The sequence below is a fragment of the Loxodonta africana genome, chromosome 22, assembly GCF_030014295.1.
Source record: "Loxodonta africana isolate mLoxAfr1 chromosome 22, mLoxAfr1.hap2, whole genome shotgun sequence".
In the NCBI taxonomy this organism is placed as follows: Eukaryota; Metazoa; Chordata; class Mammalia; order Proboscidea; family Elephantidae; genus Loxodonta; species Loxodonta africana.
The window spans coordinates 28,075,914-28,102,217 of NC_087363.1; the positions used below are offsets into that span (position 1 = coordinate 28,075,914).

The 26,304-nt window shown below is 40.0% G+C and overlaps 1 protein-coding gene and 1 non-coding gene across 5 annotated transcripts in view; both read right to left on the reverse strand.

The window, feature by feature from the left end:
• The window catches only part of KIF15 (kinesin family member 15), a 61,640-nt gene that overhangs the window by 652 nt on the left and 34,684 nt on the right, over nt 1-26,304 (reverse strand). For all 4 annotated transcript variants that reach the window (XM_064274681.1, XM_064274682.1, XM_064274679.1 and 1 more), the window contains 18 exons: nt 25,374-25,571; nt 24,428-24,535; nt 23,771-23,876; nt 23,106-23,271; nt 21,755-21,905; nt 21,454-21,539; nt 20,235-20,304; nt 19,752-19,838; nt 18,841-18,945; nt 17,916-18,038; nt 12,159-12,305; nt 11,387-11,488; nt 10,962-11,126; nt 9,462-9,571; nt 5,256-5,328; nt 4,863-4,900; nt 597-762; nt 227-358 (listed from right to left, as the gene is read on the reverse strand). In XM_064274681.1, coding sequence (XP_064130751.1) covers nt 227-358; nt 597-762; nt 4,863-4,900; nt 5,256-5,328; nt 9,462-9,571; nt 10,962-11,126; nt 11,387-11,488; nt 12,159-12,305; nt 17,916-18,038; nt 18,841-18,945; nt 19,752-19,838; nt 20,235-20,304; nt 21,454-21,539; nt 21,755-21,905; nt 23,106-23,271; nt 23,771-23,876; nt 24,428-24,535; nt 25,374-25,571 — 2,133 coding nt within the window. The remainder of the gene's footprint in view (nt 1-226; nt 359-596; nt 763-4,862; nt 4,901-5,255; nt 5,329-9,461; nt 9,572-10,961; nt 11,127-11,386; nt 11,489-12,158; nt 12,306-17,915; nt 18,039-18,840; nt 18,946-19,751; nt 19,839-20,234; nt 20,305-21,453; nt 21,540-21,754; nt 21,906-23,105; nt 23,272-23,770; nt 23,877-24,427; nt 24,536-25,373; nt 25,572-26,304) is intronic.
• On the reverse strand, nt 6,991-7,097 carry LOC111750646 (U6 spliceosomal RNA). The gene has a single exon (XR_002785748.1). It is a non-coding gene; the product is annotated as a U6 spliceosomal RNA (small nuclear RNA).

A 26,304-nucleotide genomic window follows, 5' to 3' on the forward strand; every position in this document is an offset into this window, starting at 1 on the left:
ATGAAGAATATAATATTTTCAATATGTAAACTAACATGAAGCAAGAATCTGATGTTTATGATAATTTAAGTGATTGAAGTATACTTGGGATGGATAGCAATGACAAAGTTTTTTTAATTCAAGAAGGTTCCCTGAAGTAAGAAGTAATTGATTCAATAATTTGATTTTAATTAAATATACTTTTTAAACTAGAGTGAGTGTGTTCAGAATAATTTTCAGAGTTTACCTCCACAAGTCTGATGTTTTCCTTCTTCAGCCGCACTACGTACTGAATCTTCTGATGTGGGTTTTGGTGACCTACCAACTTCCCATTTTCCTCAGCAAGACATTCCATCTGCTTCCTCATCACTTCCATCTTCTGCAGGTAAATCAGTACAAGAAGGATTAAATTTTCTTCTAAAATGCCATTATTTCATGCCTTCCAAGAATACAGGGAATGAGAGACAGCCCAGATTCCCAGTGTTTTCGACCATACATCTCTGCATCTGCCAAAGCCACTCTGAACAGAGGACATCCAATAACAGGCGATTAACCCTGATTCCTTTTCTTAATTCAAGTGTCCTAAGTGCCATGAAAAAACAAATGCACAAATGCACCTGAAATGTTCTCTCCCTTTCTTCATACATTTCTTCCAGCTTTGATCTCAGTTGTTCCTTTTCCTGGAATGCTTTAGACTCCAAAGTTCTGATTCGTTCGACTTCTTCGGCCATTCTAAGGCAGTCCCTCTCTTTGTTCTGAAGGGTACCCTGAACTTCTTCCAGGCTGTAAGAATAAATATCGCTTTATGGTACTCCAAAGGAGCATAAGTAGAAAAAGAGCACTCCAACTAGACATTTTCCTCCCAAGACCAAAATTTCGATTTGAAAATGTCATTAATATTCAGCCCTCCCCTGCTGCTGGCAAATGAAGATTCAAGTGCTGCCCTGGGTCAGATGTGCTTTTATTTTTTGTTTTTGTTAAACATTTTATTGTGTTTTGTATGAAGGTTTACACAACCGTTTAGGCGCCCATTCCACACCTTCTACACAAGTTGCTCAGTGCCCTTGGTTACATTCTTCACAACACATGAACATTTTGTTTCCATTCTGGTGGTTCTGCTTCCATGAATCTAGTTTCCCTGCCCGCTTACATCCTCATCTTTGTTTTAAAGTAATTGTTGACTGTTTGGTCTCATATACATGAGTTTTTAAAGGACCACAGTACTTACGGGTGATTGTTTTGTTCTGTTTTTACCTAAGACTTTCATTTTGGAAAACACCTCACACCATTTTTAAAAATAATAAATAAAAATTTAGAATCGAAATTCTTTTAGAGTCAGCCCACTTGGACCAAACGTAATTTAAACAGCATTACACTTTGCATGGTTTTTTCCAGTGCCCCAGATTTCAATAATTTCTGACTTCAGAAACTGATCCTGACAATGGGGACACCAGTCATTTCTTCAAGGATGTGCTATTTAGAATTTAAGAACTTTATACAACTATCAGAGCCCTGGTGATACAGCGGTTAAGAGCCTGGCTGCTAACCAAAAGGTCAGCAGTTCAAATTCACCAGCCGCTCCTTGGAAACTCTATGAGGAAGTTCTACTCTGTCCCACAGGGTCGCTATGAGTCTCCAACTTGATGGCAATGGGTTTGGTTTTTTTTCTTTAAACAACTATCAATTGAAAAGAAACAAGGTTACTACTGTTATACAGAATTTCACTGACTTTATAAAACTGTCTAACTCCTAAGTGTTTCCCAAAAGAAACAAATGTCTTTTATTTTACAATGTATGTGGAATGTTGATCATTGAAATAATGTAATACACAGACTTAAATATACCATTTAACGGCAGCTGACTAAGGAAACCTAGTGGCATAATGGTTAAGTGCTTGGCTACTAACCAAAAGGTCAACAGTTTGAACACACCAGCCACTCCGCAGGAGAAAGATGTGGCAGTATGCGTCCGTAAAGATTACAGCCTTGGAAACCCTATGGCACAGTTCTACTCTGTCACGTGGGGCCGCTGTGAGGCGGAATTGACTCAACTGCAACGGACGTTTTCAGACTACCCTCTGGGAAACCTTAGGAGGAGGGTATGAGGGGAAGGGCACGATGCTCTCCTAGTTCTTCAGATTCCCTCCACGTTTGTCTTGTCTTACATATTTGCTTTGGTTTGAAGAAAGGTTCTATATCATGGCAGACACTGCAGTAGCCTACCCAATACTAGTCCACTGCTTCTTCCTTGCTGACGTTTTTGTGTGTCGTCGAGTCAAGTCCGAGTCATGATGATCCTATAGGACACAGTAAAACTGCCGCATAGGGTTGCCCAGGTTGTAATCTTTACGGGAGTATATCACCAGATCTTTTCTCCCACAGAGCAAAAGGTGGGCTCAAACCACTAACCTTTTGGTTAGCAGACAAGTGCTTGACCATTGCGCCACCAGGGCACCTTTCCTTGCTGGTAGAAATCCAATTTTATTTGGGGGTGGAAGGAAATAATGATTGATCTAAGCTAAGCATGGTTATCTTTATCCTGTTGCCAGGTGCTCGTTTTCTCAGCTTGGCCGGCAGGTAGAAACAGTCAACGTGTGCCAATTCTGGCCACAGAGACAAAAGCTGATTCCAGGAGGCTTCTGGGAGTTTTTTCCCCTGACCAAAGAAAACCCTTTTGAACCCATTTCACTACAACCCACGCTGCTCTTGTGGCCAAGAGGCTACAAGCTAGAGGACCCAAAGCAGAAAAACGGGAAGGGTCTGGGTGTCTGATGGCATCACTGAGTCAATATACTTCCAGACCTCTTGTTATCGGAAATTGAACATCTCCTACCTATAGGTATTCAGTTCCTTGCAGCTTTTAAAAGGATCCTCACTTATACATAAGGCTAACATAAAGTTTAAAGCCACTGGTGCAGGCTGGGACTGGTAAAACTGTATGCCATTTGCTGGAGTGTACCTCCCTTGCCCACAAGCATGGGCTCTTGTATGTTCTAGGGACAGGGTCTCACTGAAGATCATTGGTCACTCAACTACATGTCAGCTTAGATAGCTATTATTCTCTTTTGCTAGAAGGCCTCAATGGATGTTATTTCTAAAACAGCTGCAATTCTATAAACTGTACAGCTGGACTTTCACAGATCCTGTAAGTGACCTGGGTTTCTATCCTAGTATACCACTAACTGACCAAGAGCCAGCCCCTGAACTGCTCCTCTGTGATGGAGGGGTAGAACAAGCTCTGTTCCATATCGATACTCTTTGGTTTTGGGTATGACTCAATGACTGGGTACAAATCTTTTCACAAGTCAGGTGGTCTCTGTCAGCTGATTGTGAAAAAGAATTTTTGATGGTAGATCACTATGTGGCTTTTGGCATATAACTTAGATTTCAAATAACTGAATGACAATACTCTAACAAAACTCCTTCTACTGCCATGTACTTACTATGGGAATAAGATTTCTCAGCACATACATCTATAAAAACAGAAAACAGGAATAGAATTTGTACTGAATCCTGTCTTATCCCAGAACTAAGTGTAATGGAATAATGAGCTAACTGAAGAATAAGCATCAAGATGAAATGCATTAAAAGGCATTGCCACTGAAATTTTACTTTCTACAGGTAATAATTATCAAAATTTATAATAAATTTAGGATACTTTGATTAATTGGATACTAATAATAATTGTAATGAGAATGCAATCTAGGATAAATATAACACTTAGGGACATATAACTAAAATATATTTTTAAATGAGACTATGTGGGCAGCTCCTGTCTGGAGGCAAGATGAGAAGGCAGAGGGGGACAGGAGCTGGTTGAATGGACACGGGAAATACAGGGTAGAGAGGATGAGTGCGCTGTCACGTTGTATGGAGAGCAACTAGGGTCACATAACAATGTGTGTATAAATTTTGTATGAGAAACTGACTTGAATTTGTAAACTTTCACTTAAAGCACAATAAAAAAATAAATAAAAATTTAAAAATTATTTTCAATCTATATACATATTTTCATTGCTAAGTAGTATCATGGGGTAATCCAGAAAAGTTTCCAAAAATATATATTACATTGGGATAAAATTCTGTGTGGAAGTAGAATGAAAACTCAACTTCAAAGGAAAAAAGAACAATGTAAAATTTTAGGCTTAAGTGTTTGTTCGTGTATTTTTAAATGGATAGAATGCAGCCAATCAGTTGTATACTTTTAAAAGAATATCATAAGACATCTTTATGCTATGATGCTGAACAGGTTTCATCAGAGCTTTCAGACTAAAACTAGGAAGAAAGCCCTGGTGAGCTACTTCTCATAATCAACCAGTAAAACCCTGTGGGTCCCAGTGGGCTGACCCGTCGTGCACGATCACCATGAGCCAGGGCTGAGTGCACGATCACCATGAGCCAGGGGCTGACAGCAACACTCAGGATGCTGAAACCTCTATCCTTTGCAGTCACTTAAACTTACAATGAAAAATTTCAGAATTAAAGTCAGCTTTAAACGTGCAAAAGGGTATACGGTATTTCAAAATTCTCTTAGGAGGTATGACAAGCGAACACATTTGAGGACCTCTATTCTTTAAGAGGAATATTGACCCAGAGAGTACAGTATCTTTCTAATTTCCTTTTATCATTTTATTTGTAATACTGACCATTTTCCTTATTTTGAACCTGACAGAAAAGGGAAGCCTAGTCAGTTACACTATTCTCATTGTCCATCAATTCCTCTGGGGAAGCTAAGTTTTCCTGGCCCTGATTTCTTTAAGATTTTTTTTGGAGTAGCCTCAAATGAGGAACCTCTTTAGCAAGTTATATCTAGGAAAATAATTCTGTAAACATCTATTATGTCCATATATTACAGGAAATTGAATTACAAAATAGTATACTCACTGTGCTTTCATTTTCAGCATTTCTTCAACTATTTTATTCTATATAAGACAAAAATAGAAAACAATGGCGTAAGTTCTTAAGCAACATTGCTTAAAAAAAAAAAGATCCAAAGTAACCAGCTTACTCTCCCTTATGGTAATAAAATCAATTAAAGCAACATCCTTTTCCATAATCCCAGCTACAGGCACATAACCCAAACCAAAACAAAATCCACTGCTATGTCTAAATACTGATGGCAAATATACTTAAATAGTGGCAACAGAGATAACACAAGCATTGAAATAGTGAAATGGTTTCTAAAATACGTAACAATAAACACTAACCATAAAGGTAAGTTAAAAAGCATTTCTCAGACAAGGATAAACAACTATTATGCGAAAACAAAAATCATACTTTAGCAAGTCTCTCTTGGATAATTTCTTCTTGTTCATTCTTCAGCTGTTGATTGTCTGGGTGATTCGGATCACTGCACAGGTCAGGAAGTGGGGGGAGACAGAGAAACACTGTCAAGTATATTCGAGCATCAATTTCAAGTTTCTCACAAGCAACAATGCCAAGTTGTGCAAAGAAAAGGTGACTTTATGGTGATCAGTCAAGTTAGCACAGTTGATAGATGTGATCCACACATGGAGATGAAATAAGACACCTCCCCAGTTTCCAGTGCTGCCTTAACAGAAACCACAAGTGGGTGCCTTTAACAAATAGAAATTCATTTTCTCACAGTTTAGGAGGCTGCCAGTTCTAGGGAAAGGGTTCCTCGGCTCTGGAGGAAGGCCCTTGTCTCTTCAGCTTCTGCTTTTTCCTGGTTCCTTGGAGATCTCCATGTATCTTGGCATCTATCTTACCCCATCTCTATATCTCTGGCTTGCTTGTTTAATCTCTTTTATATCTCAAAAGAGACTGACTCAAGATATACCCTACACTAATCCTGACTCATTAACATAACAAAGAACCCATTCCCAAATGGAATTATAACCACAGGCATGAAAAAATCAAACCAAACTCATAGCAACCGTATAGGACACAACAGAACTGCCCCGTAGGGTTTCCAAGGAGCTGCTAGTGGATTCAAACTGCCAACCTTTAGCTAGCTGCCAAGCTCTTAACCTCTGTGCCGCCAGGATTTACAACACATATATATATATTTTTTGGTGATTAACTGTTTTTTTTTTTTAATAATTATTATTGTGCTTTGAGTGAAAGTTTACAAATCAAGTCAGTCTGTCACATATAAGCTTATATACACCTTACTCCATACTCCCACTTACTCTCCCCCTAATGAGTCAGCCCTTCCAGTCTCTCCTTTCGTGAAAATTTTGCCAGTTTCTAACCCTCTCTACCCTCCTATCTCCCCTCCAGACAGGAGATGCCAACACAGTCTCAAGTGTCCACCTGATACAAGTAGCTCACTCTTCACCAGCATCTCTCTCCAACCCATTGTCCAGTCCCTTCCATGTCTGATGAGTTGTCTTCAGGGATGGTTCCTGTCCTGGGCCAACAGAAGGTTTGGGGACCATGACCGCCGGGATTCCTCTCATCTCAGACAGACCATTAAGTATGGTCTCTATGAGAATTTGGGGTCTGCATCCCACTGTTCTCCTGCTCCCTCGGGGGTTCTCTGTTGTGCTCCCTGCCAGGGCAGTCATTGGCTGTGGCCGGGCACCATCTCGTTCTTCTGGTCTCAGGATGATGTAAGTCTCTGGTTCATGTGGCCCTTTCTGTCTCTTGGGCTCATAGTTATCGTGTGACCTTGGTGTTCTTCATTCTCCTTTGATCCAGGTGGGTTGAGACCAATTGATGCATCTTAGATGGCTGCCTGTTAGCATTTAAGACCCCAGAAGCCACATTTCAAAGTGAAATGTGGAATGTTTTCATAATAGAATTATTTTGCCAATTGACTTAGAAGTCCCCTTAAGCCATAGTCCCCAAACCCCTACCCTTGCTCCGCTGACCTTTGAAGCATTCAGTTTATCCCGAAAACTTCTTTGCCTTTGGTCCAGTCCAGTTGAGCTGACCTTCTGTGTATTGAGTATTGTCCTTCCCTTCACCTAAAGTAGTTCTCATCTACTAACTAATCAGTAAATAACCCTTTCCCACCCTCCCTCCCTCCCCCCCTCGTAACCACAAAAAAAATATGGAACACTTCACGAATTTGCATGTCATCCTTGCACAGGGGCCATGCTAATCTTCTCTGTACCGTTCCAATTTTAGTATATGTGCTGCCGAAGCGAGCACTACAACACGTATTTTTGAGGGACATAATTCAATCCATAACACCAGTACAAAACAAAATAGAGGTGAGAAATCTAATCAAGTCTTGGTTGAAAGTAAAATAATGTGAGGAAAAGGGGGCTGAGGGAAAGCGCAGGCCAGGAGTCTGACGTGACTATGATCAGCTGTGAGGAGGCACGTTTGGCAGCCGAGGTTGCTCAGGCTTCAGGCTGGCCTGGCCCCTGCAGCCCCAGACTCCCCCTTCTTTTGGAATCCATGGTAGGCTGGCAATTTTCTGATGACCACTCTGGCTTCCCATGTATGCTGACACCAGGAAAGGGGTTCTCTGAGTACCAGCCATAAATCTCTTCATGGTAAGGGAATGCTTCTCTATATAAAATAAGAAAATTATGTTCCGGATGATACACCAGTCTGGTGTGAATTTGATTAGTGTGAGTCTGTCTTTGTGAGCCTGACCACCAAGTTGAATTTCTGGATGAAAAAAATTTGTGGGCAGCCCCTGGACCAAGGAGGCACTGCCCTTGGAGAACCTGCTTGATGTATGCCACAGGCTTCTTTAGAAACATCTGATTGGTGAGTAGAAGACCACTTCCTGAAGAAAAACAGAAGCTACAGTAAGGTTTCTTCCCCTTGATGAATCTGCCAGCCTAGGTAAAAACTGTATGAGAACTCAGTGAAGAAAATACACCAAATCATTAGAAGAGACATGTTTTTAGGGCTCTAATCCAGGGGCCGGCAAACTTTTTTCTGTCAATGACCACGTAGTAAATATTTTAGGTTTTGTGGTCTCTGTGGCAGCTATTCAACTTGGCTATTGTAGTTCAAAAAGCACCCATAGCAATATAAACAAAAGCACATGGCTGTGTTTCAATAAAACTTTATTTACAAAAACAGGCTGCAGGCCAGATTTGGCCCCTAGGCTGTAGTTTGCCAATTCCTACTCCACTCTTTTGAGAAGAAGGTTCTATGTGGCTCCTCATATAAGGGACATGGGATTATAAAATAGTGTTTTTAATTATGGTTTTACAGTTGAACTGGAAATGTTTTCTTGCTCCATGTGCATACTAACCCCTGATAAAAGAAAGTATACCAAACACTTTAATATGGCTAGACATTGGGTGGAGCACATGGAAACTAGGTGAGCAGACAATGGACTACTTGCGTCACAATCATCTAGAAAGGGAAGGCATTGCTTTAATAAATGCAGATTTGTGTACTTCTCCCCAGCCCTAGTAAATGCGATCTCTGATGCTCACCATAATTTGAAAAGACCCATTTAGGAACAGACTGTTAGTGCAGCCACCATCACAACCCTCAAATGTCTGTTATCTCATTTAGATCGGGAACAGGGCATCTTGGGGCTGCTCCAGGACAAGGACAGGAGCTGCATCCCAGCAGCTGACAAAGCTGTTCCCTGGCTTTTCTGCAGGGGTGGGAAGGCTTCAGCCAAAGACTTTCTGGCAATAGCAAGGATGGCAGACACCCCTAATCTGGGAATCTGAATTCAGTAAGGGCCTCCACGCCAAACAGAGACCCTTTTGATTCAATTCAACATCCTGCCTAATTTTACAGGCCACCTTCATCTCCAATCCCTCACTCAGAAAGTTAACAATTGGTAGGCTCATAATCCTACCTTGCTGTACTTAATGACTACCATTTATTGAGTGCCTTTCCTCTGCCAAGCACTGTAACCAGCACTTGACACACGTTTTTAATTTTTGAAATACGTTTTGAGCCAGTTATCATTATTTCTAAGGAAACTGAGGCACCAAGAGGTTAAAAAAATGTGTCCAATGTCACATGACTTTAAGTGTCAGAGATGGGACATTAAGCCCAGGTGTGGCTGCCCCTGATGCCATGTTGTACCATTAGCAAATGCAACTAGAACACTGCCTTAGCTGAAGCCCCAACCCAGACAGGCAGACAGAGACAGATGCCTGAGCCCAGGGGAGCACTCCTCTGTAAAACACGGAGGTGACCTTGTCTTGCCCAGGGCCTTTCACTGGACCACACGTCCCACAAAGCCAACTGGCAGGAAATCCTCCTTTCCTCTGCAGTGCTTCCTCAACCTTGTCTTGTTGACTTCCTTACTCCTTTCTTTTTTTCCCACAGAAGTAGAAACGGTTCAGTTCAAGTATTTCACATGTTTTACATTCATTTCAGTAGCTCTACAACAACGCAAAGGTTAACGAAGTAGGTAAGATCATGAATGCCTTATTCTCCCACTCTGGGAACACTGATATACTCATCAGACCTGTTCGAATGCAACCGATGGAACACCTCCTGGATTAGCGGAAAACATGGTACACCCTGTGAAACCAGTTCCCACAGCATTCACACAACAAACCCAGGCAGGCTCTTTCTCACCTGTTGTCCTTCTGTCTTGTAATGTCATCCAGCTGACCTTGAAGGAGCCAGTTTTGCTCCTTTAACTGTTGAGCTTCCAGACGTAGGTTTTCCATTTCACACAACTGCTCCTAATAACAAATCAAATCATGTCTTTTCAGAAAATTCATTATAGGAGTTATTACTCTGCTCCCCAAGGCCATGACTCAGATAGGTATTCCTCTTTAAAGCTCCTTCACAGCACAGCACATCCCTAGATAAAAAGTCAGCTATGACAAGCACTCGAAAGCCTGGAACTGGGATTCATTTTCATAACCACAGTGCCTTCAAGATAGATTCTAATTACATTATTTCGTTCAGTCCTTTATGAGAAAAGATGATTGAGTCTTTACTTTGGTAAACGCTCTCAACTATTTGATTCCATTTAGTAGATTCTAATTTTAAAAAACTAATGCCACAGCCCATCCTTCTAAATATTAACTGGATCCCAACTTTAGAATCATAAGCATAATCATCCTGGAAAAATACATACTTGTCGCAACTAGCGTCCCTTTGATTTACTTCTACTTGTCCACTGCCTGATTTCCTTTTTGGGTGACAGCCACATTCCTGAGATAGCATACTGAGAGTGGTCTTTGCCGTGAGATACAAAGCTTAATAGTAAAACTGTCTTTTAAATGCTTTATGCCACTCTGTTAAAGTGAGCCAATTTTCTTCCTAAACAAAGAAACTCACCGCAGAGCAACGACCTCACAGACTAACTGCTATCTTCTATGGAACGCTGCACCCTCCCTCCGCACACACACCCCTACACACCATCTACCCAGACAGTCCTCCACGTATCTCCCACCCCTAAACACAGAGCCCACAAAACTGTACCCCCAAGTAGATGGGAGAAAAACCAGGAAAATACGGAAGTTTAAAAGAGAAACACAAGAAGAATATTTTGAGCTATCACAGACAAAAGCACATCTCTCTACAAGATAAAGAACACCTACAAATCAATAAGAAAAAGTCCAACAATGGAAAAAGGGGTGAAGGATACACAGTCCACCGGGGGCGGGGGGGAGGCTAAATCTTACTCCTAATACGAGAAATACAGATTTATAACTACACCAAGATAACTGCTTTACCTATTAAATTGGTAAGATCCAAAAGCTGGATAGCACTGAGGTAGGATTTAAGGAAACAGGCTCATTCGTTGCTGAGAGTGTCATTGGCACAGCCTGTATGATATACCATTGTGTAAAAAGCAAGTGAGGTAGGCAGAGGGTGCTTCCCGACTTGGTTGTATATGCACTGAAAAGCTCTAAAGAGGTAAATAAGAAATGGCTATGCTGGGAGCCTCCAGGGACAGCAAACTGGGTGGGCGTGGGGTCAGGCCTGGGAGGAAAACTTCTGTCTACCATTTGGCTCTGTGACTTTTGAATTTCGTATCCTCAGTAACCATGAGGATACTGCTTATTCAAAAACATTAAAATTATTTACTAAAAAAAAAAATAATAATAATTACCCAGTTACCTTCATTCTGAGGATTTCAGTGTTTTTGACTTCTCTGTCTTCATTTAGCTTTGTTACCAGGTGTTGCAAAGAAATCTTAGAGGCTCTTCCATCTTCTATCTCTTGTTCTTGCGTTTCCAGGAGTTTTGCCAAATGTGTTTGAAAGTGAGGTGGTGTTTTAGGGCTCTAAAATAAAATCATATCTCATCCAGGTACCCAGTTAAGCCAGAAAACACTCAGGTTATTTAGCTTGTTATTCTAATTTTTGTCCAAGTAAAACAAAAGACTGGTACCCTCATGAAGTAAAAAGAAGAAATAGGGTGTTAGTGAAAATCTTTTTCTTTAAAAAGACCAAGTTACGGACTTGGTAATTTTCACAGCAACACTTTCATCATTCACAGAGCTGTTTATTCCCTCTTAAACTGCACTCTTTTCCTGAGAAGTACCTGGGGATACTCAGCGGCGGAATCCATCACATGGTCCAGCTGCCTCATTTTAAAGTTGTATTCATTCTTCTTCTGTTCCACTTCCTCTCTGTTTTGTTTTAGCTGGAAAATTTGAAGAGATGTAAGGTTACAAGCTAAGGACATAATGTGGGGACCTGGTCCAGTTAGGAAAGACAGGCTTTCCAAAGTTTGTGGGTGGAAATAAGCTTTCTACGGTATTTTTTCAGGAATTGACTAATACTTTAAATATCAGTATGTTACTAAAACAGAACAAAACAAAGCCATAGCATATTTTAAAGTAGTACATTGTGAAACGTGGGGCTATCTTTGGTGTCTGTCTACCCTGGTTGCTACTATAACCCAACCATCTCCTTTTCTCTCATAAATATACTCTTTTTTTTTAAACCTTTCTTTTTAAATTTCACAATAAAATGCTCACTTGAGAAAAAATACAAAATATAAAACAACGACAACAGCCAAAAAGAAAACAAAAAGCAGCCATAACCTCACCACTGTGGTTAGACTTGCTGCTGAGTCTCAAGGACCCAGGGTAGGTGGGGACATAGCCAGGCAAGGCTCTATTCACACGAGCACACCCACGTCCTTAGGCTGCTGACTTAGCAACCTACGCTGTAAGCACCAGATTACCTGACAGCTACACCAGCTTACCTTTTGTACTGGAGAAATAGCCACGGCAGGGCTGTCGTGAAGACCCCCATGCGTTTCTCTTCCCCTTTCTGGAATACAGCAGTGACACCTCTCTGCACCTCACCTTGTGCTGCAGTTCCTGGATCAGGGCCTCCTTCCTGGTCAGCTCTTCCTGGGCAGACTGCAGCACTCCCGAGTGCTTTTTCGAGGCCTCTGTCAGCATGTTCAGCTGCTCAGTGGCATGAGCCAGGTCTTCACAGAGCATATCCCTCTGTTAAGGCACAACCCCACAAACAAGAACTTCTGAATTGTGGTACTCTAATGAGGACATACAAATTGTTTGTATAATTCTTAAAAGGTTAAGAAAGTTTGGTTTGTGTGCCAGTCCATTCCAAGACAAACCAAGCAATGAACAGGTCTAGAAATAAATATTGCTACAGTAAATTCATATGGCTATTCCATGGGAGGTTTAATTGCACTCTGGCCCCCTCTTTCCTACCTGTAGACCTATCGCCTCACCCCAGGATCTCAAAGCTAAGCCTTCTTTCCTCTCCAGCTTACCTGCTGTCTCACCAACTGACTCTAGTCCTTTACACACAGGAGAGTAAACAGCTGTAAAGATGGGCCCCTCCCAGACAGGTGGGGAGGGGCTGGGTAGCTCACCAGATGGTGACACATTGTCATAGGCCATCAAAGCTTCAGGGGAGAAGCTTGATGGAAAGTGGCGGAGGGAATTAGAAGTCCTGTGGATATGTAGTGCATATCTAAACCCATTGCTGTCCTGTCGATTCCGACTCATAGCGACCCTATAGGACAGAGTAGGACTGCCCAGAGGACTTCCAAGGCTATAATCTTTATAGAAGCAGATTGCCACGTTTTTCTCTCACAGGGTGGCTAGTGGGTTCGGACTGCCAACCTTTCAGTTAGCAGCCAAGCACTTAATCATTGCCCAGACCTCCTTGCAGTATATACGATACCTACTAAATTGGAGCAGAATTTATCTTTCCTGTCCAAATACATGTGTATATGTGTGTATATATATACTCTCACACACACATACATATATGTGTGTACATGTGGTACCATTCTTTACAGGTTTTTTATAAACTGCTTCTAATACTTGATACATTACAAACGTATTTCCCTGTCATTCATTCCTTTGTTATATCATTTTCATTAGGCAGGCTCTATTTCAGCTTATGGAGATACCACAATTTAACCCATCATTGAATATTTTGGTTCATTTGAATAATTATATGCATCTTATTCTCATATTGATTTTTTTTGGGGGGGGAAGAGAGACTAAATTTCTCTAAGTGCAAATTCAAAGCATATACAATTTAAGGTTATATATTTTTTGAGGCCTCCCCAAAGGCTAACCATAAACCTCACCAGAAGTTTCTTGGTACATCTTCCTCAAGTCTTGAAATTTGCTAGTTGTGAGATCACAATGGCTTTTGTTTTAATTTGCATGTCTTTGATTCCAAAGAGGCTTATGAGCCACCTGTATTCCCTTTCTGGAGAATTACTCACGCCCCTTCTTATGTTCATTGTTCATTAGGAGTGTTTCCTTCCTTCTCATGCCACCTAAGTGCTATATGTATTAAGGAGATTAACCCTTGGTCATCAGTTGCAAATATTTTCCTCCAGTTTATCGTTAGTCTTATTTTTGTTTTTAATATTCTGTAATCTTCCTTTATGGTTTCTAACCATAGTGTCAAAATTTTTTTTTTCAAAGTCCTATTCAATTTAAAAATGAATTTGTATTTTTCCTAATACTTTCATGATGTCATCATTTATACAGAACCCGAATCCATTGGAACTTATTTTGGTTTTGGTAAGACTCTGACCTTATCCGTTCTAATTGATCAGACAATCTTCCCAACACATTCACTGAAATCAGCCCCTCCTTTCTTCACTGCTGTGAAATGCCTGCTTCACTGTTACACTAATTCCTCTCATATTCCCGTGGCTGCCATGATCTCTATCACTGACACAGTGTCTGTCAAGCTGGCACTGTGTATGGCTACCAGCTAGCTTACAAGTCTCTCCACACTACTCCTATTTATCTATGTATCTATGTATCCTATGTATCTATTCCAAAGGAACTTTAAAATCATCTTGCCAATTTTTTAAAAAATTGGGATTTGGATTGGAATAACATAATTAATTAATTAATTTCTCAATTACTGTGAGAACTAATGTCTCAGCAATATTGTACCTTCTTGTCCAAGTCTGTTTTCATATCCCTTGGAAAGTTTTACGTCCTCATTAACATTAACATGTCTTAAATTTTCTCCCTAAGGTCGTGATTCTCTTTGTTGATTTTGTACCCATTCTACTTTTCAGCTGGTTATTGCTGGTATATAGTAAAGCTATTCTTTTATTTATATTTATTTTATTACAGATTACCTCACTGAACTGCTGTTATTTCTCACAGACATGCAGGCAGTGCTTGGAGTTTCCATGTGGAACACTCATATCAGCTGCAAATAAGGGTTATTTTTCTCTCAGTTTCTATAATATCTATCTGTATTTCACTTATTGTTTCCATTTTACTGCATTGGCTACGAACTCATGATGTTGAAAAACAGTGATGTTTCAACAATTTGAACGAAAATCCACAAACCATAGCCATAAATCTAAATGTTAGCTAAAAAAGACAGACAGACTACAAAGGGAAGGTGAGCTGGCTGTTTGTGGAGTTACTTCCACTAGAATCCAAAATACTTCAACACGTGTAGTCACAATTATTTTGAGAGAGGAAAGAAGTGTGTAGGTACATTCCAAAACTCAGGTGCTTGGCATGGTAGAGGCTTCTGTCCGAAGTCTAGGCCTGACTCTATCTTGTATTAAGATTTCCTTCTGCTTTAACGTGTGATTTATAACTACGGGATAGGAATTTTCACAAGACATTGTACAAACTGAAATCGTCGTTGTGTTGTTGTTAGGTGCTGTCAAGTCAGTTCTGACTCATAACAACCTTAATGTACAACAGAGCAAAACACTGCCCTGACTGCACCATCCTCACAATCGTTGCAGCCACTGTAAATTAGGCTATGCTAAAGAATGCGGTTTTGTTTGCCCCCATTTTGCTTGCAGGGATGTTCTAAGAAGCATGTGACTTTAATGGTGAGCCAGTTCTCAGAAAATGCCCCTTGGTCCCCCTTGAAAAATGTCTTCACAACCTTATACTTTCCCATGGATATGTCTCAACTAATGTTAAATGTCAACCAATCATATTTTATGCTATAAAGTTCCTCATACTTGCGGTTTTTGCCTTTATAAGGACTTGTTGTAGGAGGCCTGGTGGTACAGTGGTTAAAAGCTATGACTGCTAACCAAAAGGTCGACAGCTTGAATCCACCAACCTCTCCTTGGAAACCCTGTGGGGCAGTTCTACTCTGTCCTATAGGGTCGCTATGAGTCAAAATCAACTCAACAACAACGAGTTTGGTTTGTCAGGATTAGCTCTTCAGAACACTTAGTGGTTTCACTTTGGGCTGTCCAATTCTCGAATTGTATTTTCCCTCAAAAACAATTCTTTTGCTTTATCTTAACAGAGTTGAGGTTTCATTCCTTGATAGAGGGGAGAAAGAAAGGAAGGGAGGGAGGGCAAGAAGGAGAAAAGGAAAGGAAGAAAGAAGGAAGGTAGGTAGAGCTTTTAGGTGAACTGCCATGAGTTCTTATCATTCAGCTACTCCCACCCAAACACATAGATTTCCCTTTATAATTTGACAGCAAGAAGCACAGAACTGAATTTTTAGCCCACATTTTATACTTTATATAAGACCATAGGGTATGGTTTTTGTGTACTAACTAAAAGCACTACCAGTTAACATACATTGAGCACTTCCATGGTACCAGGCAGTGTTGTAAGCACTTTACGCGTATGATCTCATTTCCTCTTCACACTTTATTCAATAGGCAGTATAATGTTATTTCCTTGGAGGCCTGGTGGCGCAGTGGTTAAGAGCTTGGCTACTAACCAAAAGATTGGCAGTTTGAATCTACCGGCTGCTCCTTGGAAACTCTATGGGGCAGTTCTACTCTGTCCTATAGGGTTGCTATGAGTCGGAATCAACTCGATGCCAATGGGTTTGGCTTTTTTTTGTAATGTTATTTCCACTTTACAGATGTGATAAATGAGGCACGGAGGGATGTATAACTTTCCCAAGGTCACACAGACACACTTCAAAGCCCTAAGCAGTCCAACTCCATAACTTGTGCTCATAACTACTTGTGACTACTGGTATTTTCCCCTTACTTCAATTTTTGTTTGTCTATTTTTATCTTCTTATACTATATGTATGTTAGTTAGTGGTTTCAAATCCCCAAATACAGCAGGAAATAATATAAACTACTGGTTATGCCCACAATGGATATCCATCCCCATGAGTTCTTAACGTTCAGAACTGGTATGCATACAGTTTATCACATTAACTTTCCCCAGGCCCATTTTCTCCATCTGAGATGTACACACCCAGGCTGGAAACCTTGGTGCCCATTCTGCCTGCTTCCTCCCTCACCAGCACAGATCCACCTGGCCAGCGACAACTGTCAGCCCTAGCTCTGAAAGACTTCTCACCTCTAGCTCACCTACTGTTCCCACTAGCACTTCTTGGTTTGGACCTCATTAGCTTCTGCCTGGGCTTAGAGTCTAGGTGGTTCTTGTTTCCTAAAAGATACAGTTGATGCTCCTCAAGACCCTCCACCCCAGTCTCGGTCTGTTCTCACCTCCGCTCCCACAGCTCCAGCCAGCCACACCCACTGCTCCCTAAGCTGAGACACTGCACACTGCTGCCAGGCCACCCTCCCTAAAGGCCTTGAACAAATGCTGTCTCCTCCAGAAATCTCTTTAGAGTTCCCTGGGCAGAATTACTCTCTCCCCTCCTTTCTCTGTGTTTCCGTATAGCACTGTAAAACACCTAACTCTCAAGCTAGATTACACGCTTTGAGGTAAATAACGGTGCTTTCGATCATTCTTCCAACCCAAATGCCATGCCAGGTACAAGTCAGCTCATACAGTAGGTGGGCTCAATAAATAGTTGCTGAATTTGTTTCAAGGGCAACACGGTTTGACAAGAACAACTTATTTCTAAAGCAAGTACAGAACAGTATACACGTAGGTTACCATCTGTGTGAAAAAAAGGAAAACAAAAAATATGTAGGATTTGCCTAAAATATCTCTAGAAGAATATACAAGAAACTGGTAATATTGGGTGGCTGAGGGGCAGGGAACCCTGGTGGCGTAGTGGTTAAGTGCTACGGCTGCTAACCCAAAGGTCAGCAGTTCGGATTCACCAGGCACTCCTTGGAAACTCTATGGGGCAGTTCTACTCTGTCCTACAGGGTTGCTATGAGTCGAAGTTGACTCGATGGTAATGGGATTGGGTTCGAGGGGCAGAGAAGGGTAGAAGGGAATGAATGTACAGTGCTTTATATATTCTTTGAATTTTGAACCATGTGATGGTACTTCTTCCTTTAAATAAGATAAATTCACATTAGCAACAACAAAAAAAACGTACTTTAGCTAAAACACAAGAGGCAACCTTGAGGTTAACCCTGTCATCTAGCCCCTTTCTTGCTCCCTGCTATAACCACTACATCCAAGGAAACTGGTTTCCACTCTGCTCCCCTTACTTAAAGGGTCAGTGACCTACACTTACTATGGTGTCAGCACAAAGGAGTAAAAATAGATCAGCTAGATATAACAACCATTTTAGTGTTATCTTTTAACTGCCTGGTTACCCTAAGGAAAAATGAATCTGATTATTAATCATTCCTTCAAACAATCTTGTATTCATTAACAACGTCCACAAACAAACACCCATGCTGACAAGTAATAAGGCAAAAGGAGTTATGATGTGTGAACATCTACCTCTATGTCCTCCGAGAGTTTTCTCAGTCTAAGGGCTTCTTTCAGATCCAGAATCTCCACCTCCTGTCTCTTAATCAACACTTTGCTCTCTTCTTTGTCGGCCAGGGCAGAGTTGTATTTGCACTGCAGAAAAGAAAGTCACGGTACAAGAGCTGTCTGCTTTATTACCTGTCTATGTGTAGATTAAGATAATTTAAGAATGAGTCTGAGTGATAATCAGATTCCATTTCCACATGCTGATTCCATAAATACTTATTGAACGAAGAAATGGAAGAATAAGTGCACAAATGGTGGAGAGAAGTGGAAAAGTCCCACAGGCATCAGAGCAAAACCATCTGGTTTTTGATCTCTATCAGGAGGCTACCTTCAGAAATAACATGGAGTACAGCAAGCTCCTATAGAGCAGAGCAGTGAGGAATGTTGGCAAAAACCTTCACCTTGACCCAAAGGAAGGAGGAAGCATCAACATTCAACTCAGACGTACCCCGGAGAAATAAGTAGTTATTTTATGGAATCCTAAGTCCAATATTGGGGTAAATAAACTTACTTTCTATATAATTAATGCCTCTGAAAAATGAATTTTTTTTTTTCTCTTGAGGCAACTAAGGAACACCACGTAGCGTTAACTGTCACAGGCAATAATCAGTTAGTGTTTTATCTGGTTCCGATTAGTGAGTCCCTAATGGTGCTCAGAGAACAAGTGCCACAGCCATACTGCTCCTCAGAGATGTGTACTGCACGTTGGATCTTAAAGGCTCTGCAAGTCCTGCAAATATAGAAACCTGCTGAACTGTAACTGGCATTTCCAAACTTATCTGTCCAAAGAATCTTTTTTTCTGGTGGAGTATTTATTAACCTGTCATAGAGTCTGTGAAGTGTGTCTCGTGCTCAAATTTCACGATGCCTTATTGGGGGCAGAACTTACATTAATGTCCTTCAGTTCTTGCTTCAGGGTGTCTATAGTTTCTGTTTTCCCGCAGAGTGATGTTCTCAGTTCCTGGATCTGACTCATGAGGTCAGCTACAGCTTCCTGACGAGGACAAAAACAGAATCTTCATACCCAGTGACATGAAGGAGGAGATCATTTTTAAACGATAACTCAGCTATCTTTCCTAATGGCAAAAGAAGTCAATTTCATCTTAGGAAAATATCAGAAGTCACACTACATTATTAATATTATCAATTTAAAATTTAATGGCTTTGTACTATTTATTCAATCTGTAAATTCTCTTCAGGTTTATGAACAAATAAAGGTTAAACGTATAAGGAATTTTTATCAAATGTTATGCTTCGATATACAATGAAACCTGTGAGAGCAGGAACTCAACGGGACTGCCTTGTTTTTCCAGGTCTCGAAAGTTTTCCGCCTTAGAAAGGGTGCAGTCTTACCACTTCTCTCTCTCTCTACTAGTGGAGATATTTGAGTTTTCCTTCTCTGACAGGTGCACACCTTACACAGGTTCCTGCTTTCACAGGTTTTACTGGACAAATTATTTTAATTGTACTAGTTAAAGCTGACACCAGGGATTGGAGAATTTATATCACAGACTCAGAGTCAGAGGACCTCATTCTCTAGCAACCTTACAGGATGAGCTAGGCCTAACCGCACACAGAAATCCTAGCCATCAGGCACCACAGTCACCCTGGGAGGTGTGAGATGGGGCAGGAGGAAACTAGAATGTTAAAGCAAGTCTACATGGCACTGAACTGTACCTGCAGAAACCACTGAACTGATGTATGTTCTTTTGTGTATATTCTCAACAACAGTAAAGATACATTCTTTTTTAAAAAAGCAGTGATTATAAGAAAATCCACAAAGGAATGCACTCTACCTACCTTTTCAGCATCTCTGGACTTCTCCAGAGAACTGATTACTTTTTCAGAAGCAAACAAACTCTCTTCTAGTTTCTGTACTTTTGCCACCTATAGGGAAAATTAAATATTTTGGAAAAATAATTTTTAAAAACAATTAAATCACAAAGTTAACCACACACATATTAAAAAAAACAAGCTGACATCTGTGTTCCATAGTATCAAGTCTACACTATGAGCAATCCTTGACAATGATAAACTGGGTTGAAAGGCAATGAGTCTGCGGTCTCTACGAGGAAACCACCCACAAATTATGCTTATAGGCACCTGGGAATTAGAAAAACAAGAGATGAAAAATAATAGAACCAGACAAAAATCCCATCTTTTTATTCTCAAGTTTCCAACATCTGAGAGCTGAAAACTTTTTTTTTTAAATAAGCTTTTTTAGATGCCATGAATGAAAGTTACAAGCCTCAAATTCAAGCCTGAGAGTAGTAATACATTTACCTGCTCCTCGCACTTGGCCATCTCTTTCTGTTTTTCCTGACGTACAGTCTCAAGAACTTTTAAGATTTCTCTGGAAGAGAAGAACCATCTTTTACCGCTGACTTCATTCAAAGGAAGCAGGAACTAAGTCTATCAGTATTTAAGAGATTCAAGGCAATGCAACAGGACGTTTTTAGGCACATAACTTGGGCTAGGTGTCAGAAACTTGACTGTCAACGACTCTAACAACTCCAGTGAGGACCCATTTGTGCACCAGGGCAATTTACTTTTCTTCAGGGTGCTTAATACCCAGGAACATATTATATATGTATTTGTTTCCTTCTGCTGGAATGCAAAACCCACAAGGATGAGAATGCTTTGGTCACTGTTTTATGTTCTGACATTTACCAGGATGGTACCTGCCTTGTTGGATATCACTAAATGTTTGAATGAATGAGTATGTTAATCACCCGTCTCCCAACTGGATGTATACTCGGTGTTCACTAATGTGCACCAGGGCCAAGAAAAGAATCTGCCTCATAGTAAGAACACTATCAATCTGTTGAATAAATAAATTCTTCTCATTACAGTGATAATCAGCCTATTGACTGAGGCCCAGAGACTGACTGAGATTACCAAGGAAATGAATTCAGAGTGGAAAGAAAGACAATGACATTCATATTAAAGGGTCAGGAAGAAAAAAGAGCAGTTAAAAAAAAGACAGAAATAAAAATCAGTCTCCAAATTTCAATGATAAAAGGAACAGTTAGAATTCATTATATATATATATATACACACATACATATACATATACACACAACGTGATTTACTATAGAAGGCCCTGAGTTCTGATACTCCACCAATTGCTATTCTTTAAAAATGTGTCATAGCTAATTGTTGAATGCTTTGAAAAATTAAGTTTCTCTACACGGCACAGTGGTAAAGAGCTTGGTTGCTAACCAACACGTTGACAGTTCAAATCCACCAGCCTCTCCCTGGAAACCCTATGGGACAGTTCTACTCTGTCCTATAGGGTGGCTATGGGTCAGAATTGACTCAATGGCACGTAACAGTGCAACAACAACAAACATAACAATTTACATAAAAGAAGCTTATGTTCATTTTGGAATACTTTTGAAATAATAACTTTTTATCAGGTATTAGCATTTTAAAACGAACAAGATAAAGTGTTAATAAACAATAATCTAGTCATCTAACAGAAAAAATAAATAGCACTCACTTAGAACTGTTTTCTTTATCTTCTTCAAACTGCAATGACAATTTGTTGCTGCGTTCTTTTTCTGCCTCAAAAAGCTCCATCAAATTCTAAAAGACAACACTGTATTAGATTTTTAGTAATTGTTATTAGCAACATGTGGTTAGGCAGTCAACAAACCTATCAAGTACCTATTCTGTGGCAGGCACTATGGACCGGTACAGGACGTTAGGAAGAGGTTAAAACAGTCCTTGCCCTACACTCGAGAGACACAGCCAGACATCCAGGACGAATTCACCAACAACCAGGACGCTTCTTAACTTACTTTCAGATCAGATTTCAGAGTTTCATTCTCTTTTTTGTAGTTTTGGAGGTTTTTTGAAAGCTGGTCAATTTCAAACTTCATTTCTTCTTGTAAGTTGTCATAGGAATCCTGAAGGCAGACTTTTCTCTCAAGAAGCTTTTCATTTTCTAGTCTTTATCAGAAGATTTTGACAATAGTAAAGACAAACATTAAGTGTACTTCTGATAGCCAGATTGTCTGTACTCCAGTTTATCCAATCTACAAGCCATTCCCAATTCACATAAACCTTGACTTATGTAAGGCTCCTCATGAGCTTGCGTGAAATGTCAGTGACGCGCAAACATGGACGCCGCCCTAGACCACAGAGGCATCTGGTGGGGATAAAACAAGACAGGTGGACATAGCCATCTGTTTCCCCATTCTGTTTCAATAGCATGTGTTTAATTAATTGGCACATTAGGGTGATCAGACTCATTCGGGGGTTTCTAGACCTAAACTCTCATGGAAGCTAGGAACTGGCTAATTAGCAGCTTGTCTAGAGGGCGTACTCATAGCCATATCACATTCAAAATGTCCAGGAGTAAATTATGGCCATAGACCCAGGAGACAGAAACAAAAACACAAAATGGTTTTGTTAAATTACACAAAAGGTTAAAATTAGCAAGAAGAAAAACAGTAAAAAAAAAAAAAAAAAACCTACTTACATTTTAGATTTATATTAGCTGTAATGTCAATTTAATTTAGGTTTAGATTATATTTTAGATTACTTTTATTTCAAGATTGCCAGGGCATAACCAACCAGCTAGCCTCTGGAGGGTTTCTGGAGACAATGGTAACAGCTACTGTTTCAGTCTACCTTGCACTGCCCCTTCTTCTGGGAAGAGCACACCTTTTCCTTGGAGCAGGTACATCACCTGTGTTGGGCCAATACTACCTCAGACCCTTGTTAAGTGACGACTCCAAAGGAAGGCAGGTGACCCAAGCTAGACTAATTTGTATTTTCCCTGGGATTGATACATGGCTGTTTGGAGAGGATTTCTTTGCTAGTTATGTGGGTAAGCAGAATATGGGGCTGTCTCCTGCAAACTGTTCCCTGTCACACAGGAAGGCTCTCAATAGTAGGAGGTAATAAGGGCAAGACGCAGTGGGAAGAAGAACTGAAAGAGAGAGAGAGAGAGCACTGACAATACTATTTGAGACAGAATCTAGTTTGTCCCTGAAACCAAAACTGCCCCTGGGCCTTCCCAATATTGTGAGCTAATAAATTACCTGTTTTCATTTAACTAGAGTTGGATTTATAGCACTCGCACTTTAAGGAGCTCTGGATTACAGGCCAATCAGGCACCTTAAAGCCATAACAGAACAACTCTACCTGACATTATCTAGCTGAAGCTGTACGTGCATGTGTCTTTCTGAAAGTTGATTGAGTTCTTTCTCCTGACTTTCTTTGAATGAACTGTACTCCAATTTCACCGAAGATAGCTCCTTGTCTGCAGAATGAAGAACTACTCGAAGGTCATGCACCTCGCTTTTTAGAACTGAAAAACAAACAAAACAAATCCTCCACAGATTTCTTTGTAAGTATTTTTACACAGTAGGCACATAAATCTGATAGGCACTCTTCCCACAATCTGCAAGACAGAGAGAAGAGACCATCTTCAGTGAAGCTGTTAAACAACTAAGCAGGAGGCAGGAGCACTGAGTTTTCTGCTTTCCTCCTGTCCCTTGCTCGTGGTTTTTGTTACATTTCTGTTTACAAAAGTAAGAGTCAACATCTGCCCCTTACTTGTAGGTCACTTGACGTTTCTAGATTTCTCCTGTAGAATGCAGATCAAAACTCTTTACATACAGGGGGAAAAAAATTAGAGATTTGATATATTGTAAGTGACTTCACCTGACTTACTGAAAATTCTTTGGCAATGTACCATGATTTTCTAAGATAGGTTAAACACCTCTGGTTTTGTAAGGAAAGCAACTGGTAATAAAATCAGTTGACTTTTCCTTCAGGTCACAAAGCTCCCAGTTGTTCAAACTTACAGTCATTCTTAGTCTGTGTGTCTCGAAGTTGCTTTTCAAGGTCATTTAACTGTGAGAGATACTCCTGTTGCTGTTTGGTCCAATCAGTTCTTTCTGATAAGAAAAGCTTTGGGAAAGAAATAAATGTATTGGAAAAAGGAATACTGGCATGTTAAGACGTACTACAAATCATTAACTTGGTTTTTTAAAATCCAGTTTTAAGGTATCTAAAACCCGTTGCCATCAAGTTGATTCTGACTCATAGCGGCCCCATAGGACAGAGTGGAACTGCCCCATAAGGTTTCCGAGGAGCAGCTGGTGGATTAGTACTGCTGACCTTTTGGTTAGCAGGTGTGGCTCTTAACCACTGCGCCACCAGGGCTCCAAACAGGGCTCCCATGAACTACAGTGAAGATGACCACTGTAAAGACCTGGACTGTCCACTTTGTTTATTTCCAAACAAACAGCAAGGAATCCATTGTACTATCGGCTAAGTCAACTAGAACTCAGTCTAAGGAATGTTTGTCTCATTATCAGAGCAGGTATGCTGAGTAACAAAGTAGAGACTGAAACACAAATAAGTCATGACCAAGGTTTTGTGGTGCCATTTTCGCCTCTAATACTCTTACTCAGAGGATACATTTCATACATTGTCTGAGGACACACTCTTGGTCTCACCTCTTGTACTTGTGTGGAATGATGTTCCAGTTTGTCAATTTGCTGCTGAAGCTTTACATTTTTATGCTCTTTCTCATCCAACTTGACTTGAAGAGAACTCATTTGTTCCTGCAACACAAAACTTTCAGCTGTCAGAAATTCTTTTAATGGAATTCTCCAACAGTCCACCATTTCTACTGCATTACAAAATAAAGAAAAAAAACTAAAAATCTCACATGTGCCAAGTGTCAAAGGCCGGTCTGGAGCCAGAAACACTTTTAAAAGGCTACACTACTGATTTCCCATGGTTCAGAATTACACTTGTGGTCTATCAAAGTAGATCATGTGAAACACAAAGAAATGATTCAGATTAAAACCCTGGATTAAACCATTTTACAATCTTGAGACTTCTAAGCTTCCTCAGGGTTGTTAGGGGTGACCTTGCCAGGAAGGCGTTCATGTCCTTTAAAGGGCTAATTAAAGGGATTTGGGGTGGTCTGGCCCATTCCAAGTTTTACTAGATAGTGAAAAATTTTTTTTTAATTACCAAATTCTGAGATAATCAAATTTCATATACTATTTCAAATACCCCAAAAGTTGTCTGTAAATTCGATGTGTGATAAGACTTTCAACTATTTTAACTTTTGTTAGTGGACACAGCATTGTGCCATAAAAACTAGTTATGGAACTTGAAACTAGTGGCAAACTGGTCATTTTACACGTGAGGACCCCAAAGCCCACAGAGACTGGAGAGTGCCTTGCTGAAGATTGCAGGGCTAATTAAAAGAACAGAAGTGGACTGACTTCCAAGGCAGAGACCTTTTCACAACCCACACTTAACAAGATACGAGCTTAATATTAAATAGATTTGAATACTGCAAATTACAGAGTTAAAATGATAGACAAAGGAAATTTGTTTAAATGAACGTCCATCCACATATTTATTTCTTCTAAAACTATACATTACCTGCACTATTCTAAGCTCCTCAGAAATGGCCTCAAAAGCTTGTTCACTCATCTCAGGTGGGATTGGCTCATTGAAGATATCATTATCTAATTTATTAGAATTCTGAGCAGGCACAGAGCCAAAGCTCTCCATTTCTGGGCTTAATATTGGAACTGGGCGAGATCGAAGTTGATATGCCTTGGTTGGTGTAGTTATAATCTGCAGCAAAAAAAAATTATGAAAAACATTAGCACACATTAAAAAAAAAAAAATCCCTAGCATACTTATCAATTTTGTGAACAGAACGGACAAAACTGAAATTCTGTTCATCGAAAGCGAAAGTGTCCTTGAGAGGCAGCATAAAAATGCCAAATGGAAACAAACCTATGAATTCAATGCAGTTCTAAGCAAAACTAATCAGGTTTTTCATGCAACTTGATAAGCTGATTTTAAACTTCATCCAAAGGATAAGTGTACGAGAAGAGACAAGACAGTAATAGAACGAACTAGGGAGACTTGCCTGGACAACATAAAAGTACAGGAGGGTATAGTCACTAATATGTGCATTACTAGTGCACAAAGACTCAAACGGCACTGGAAAAAAATACCAAGTCCATATCCATTTGGACAGTATATGCAGAAATTCAAAGTCATAGGGAAAAAAATAGACTATTAAAAAAAGTTAAGATTCCTATATCCCACCCTTCAAACACAAATTAACAGCTGTATTAAAGAGTACAATGTAAAAAACAACATTATATAAGTTGTAAAAGACAATAGCATATACTGATGATCTTGGGATTATCTGGGCCTTAAAAAGACATAAAAAAAAGTAACAAAAATAAACTAAACCTGGTTACATCAGAATTTTAAAACTTCTGTATAATGAAAGGCATCAAATGCGAAGATGGAAGATAAGCAACATGATGGGAGAATATATGGACAGTGTAAA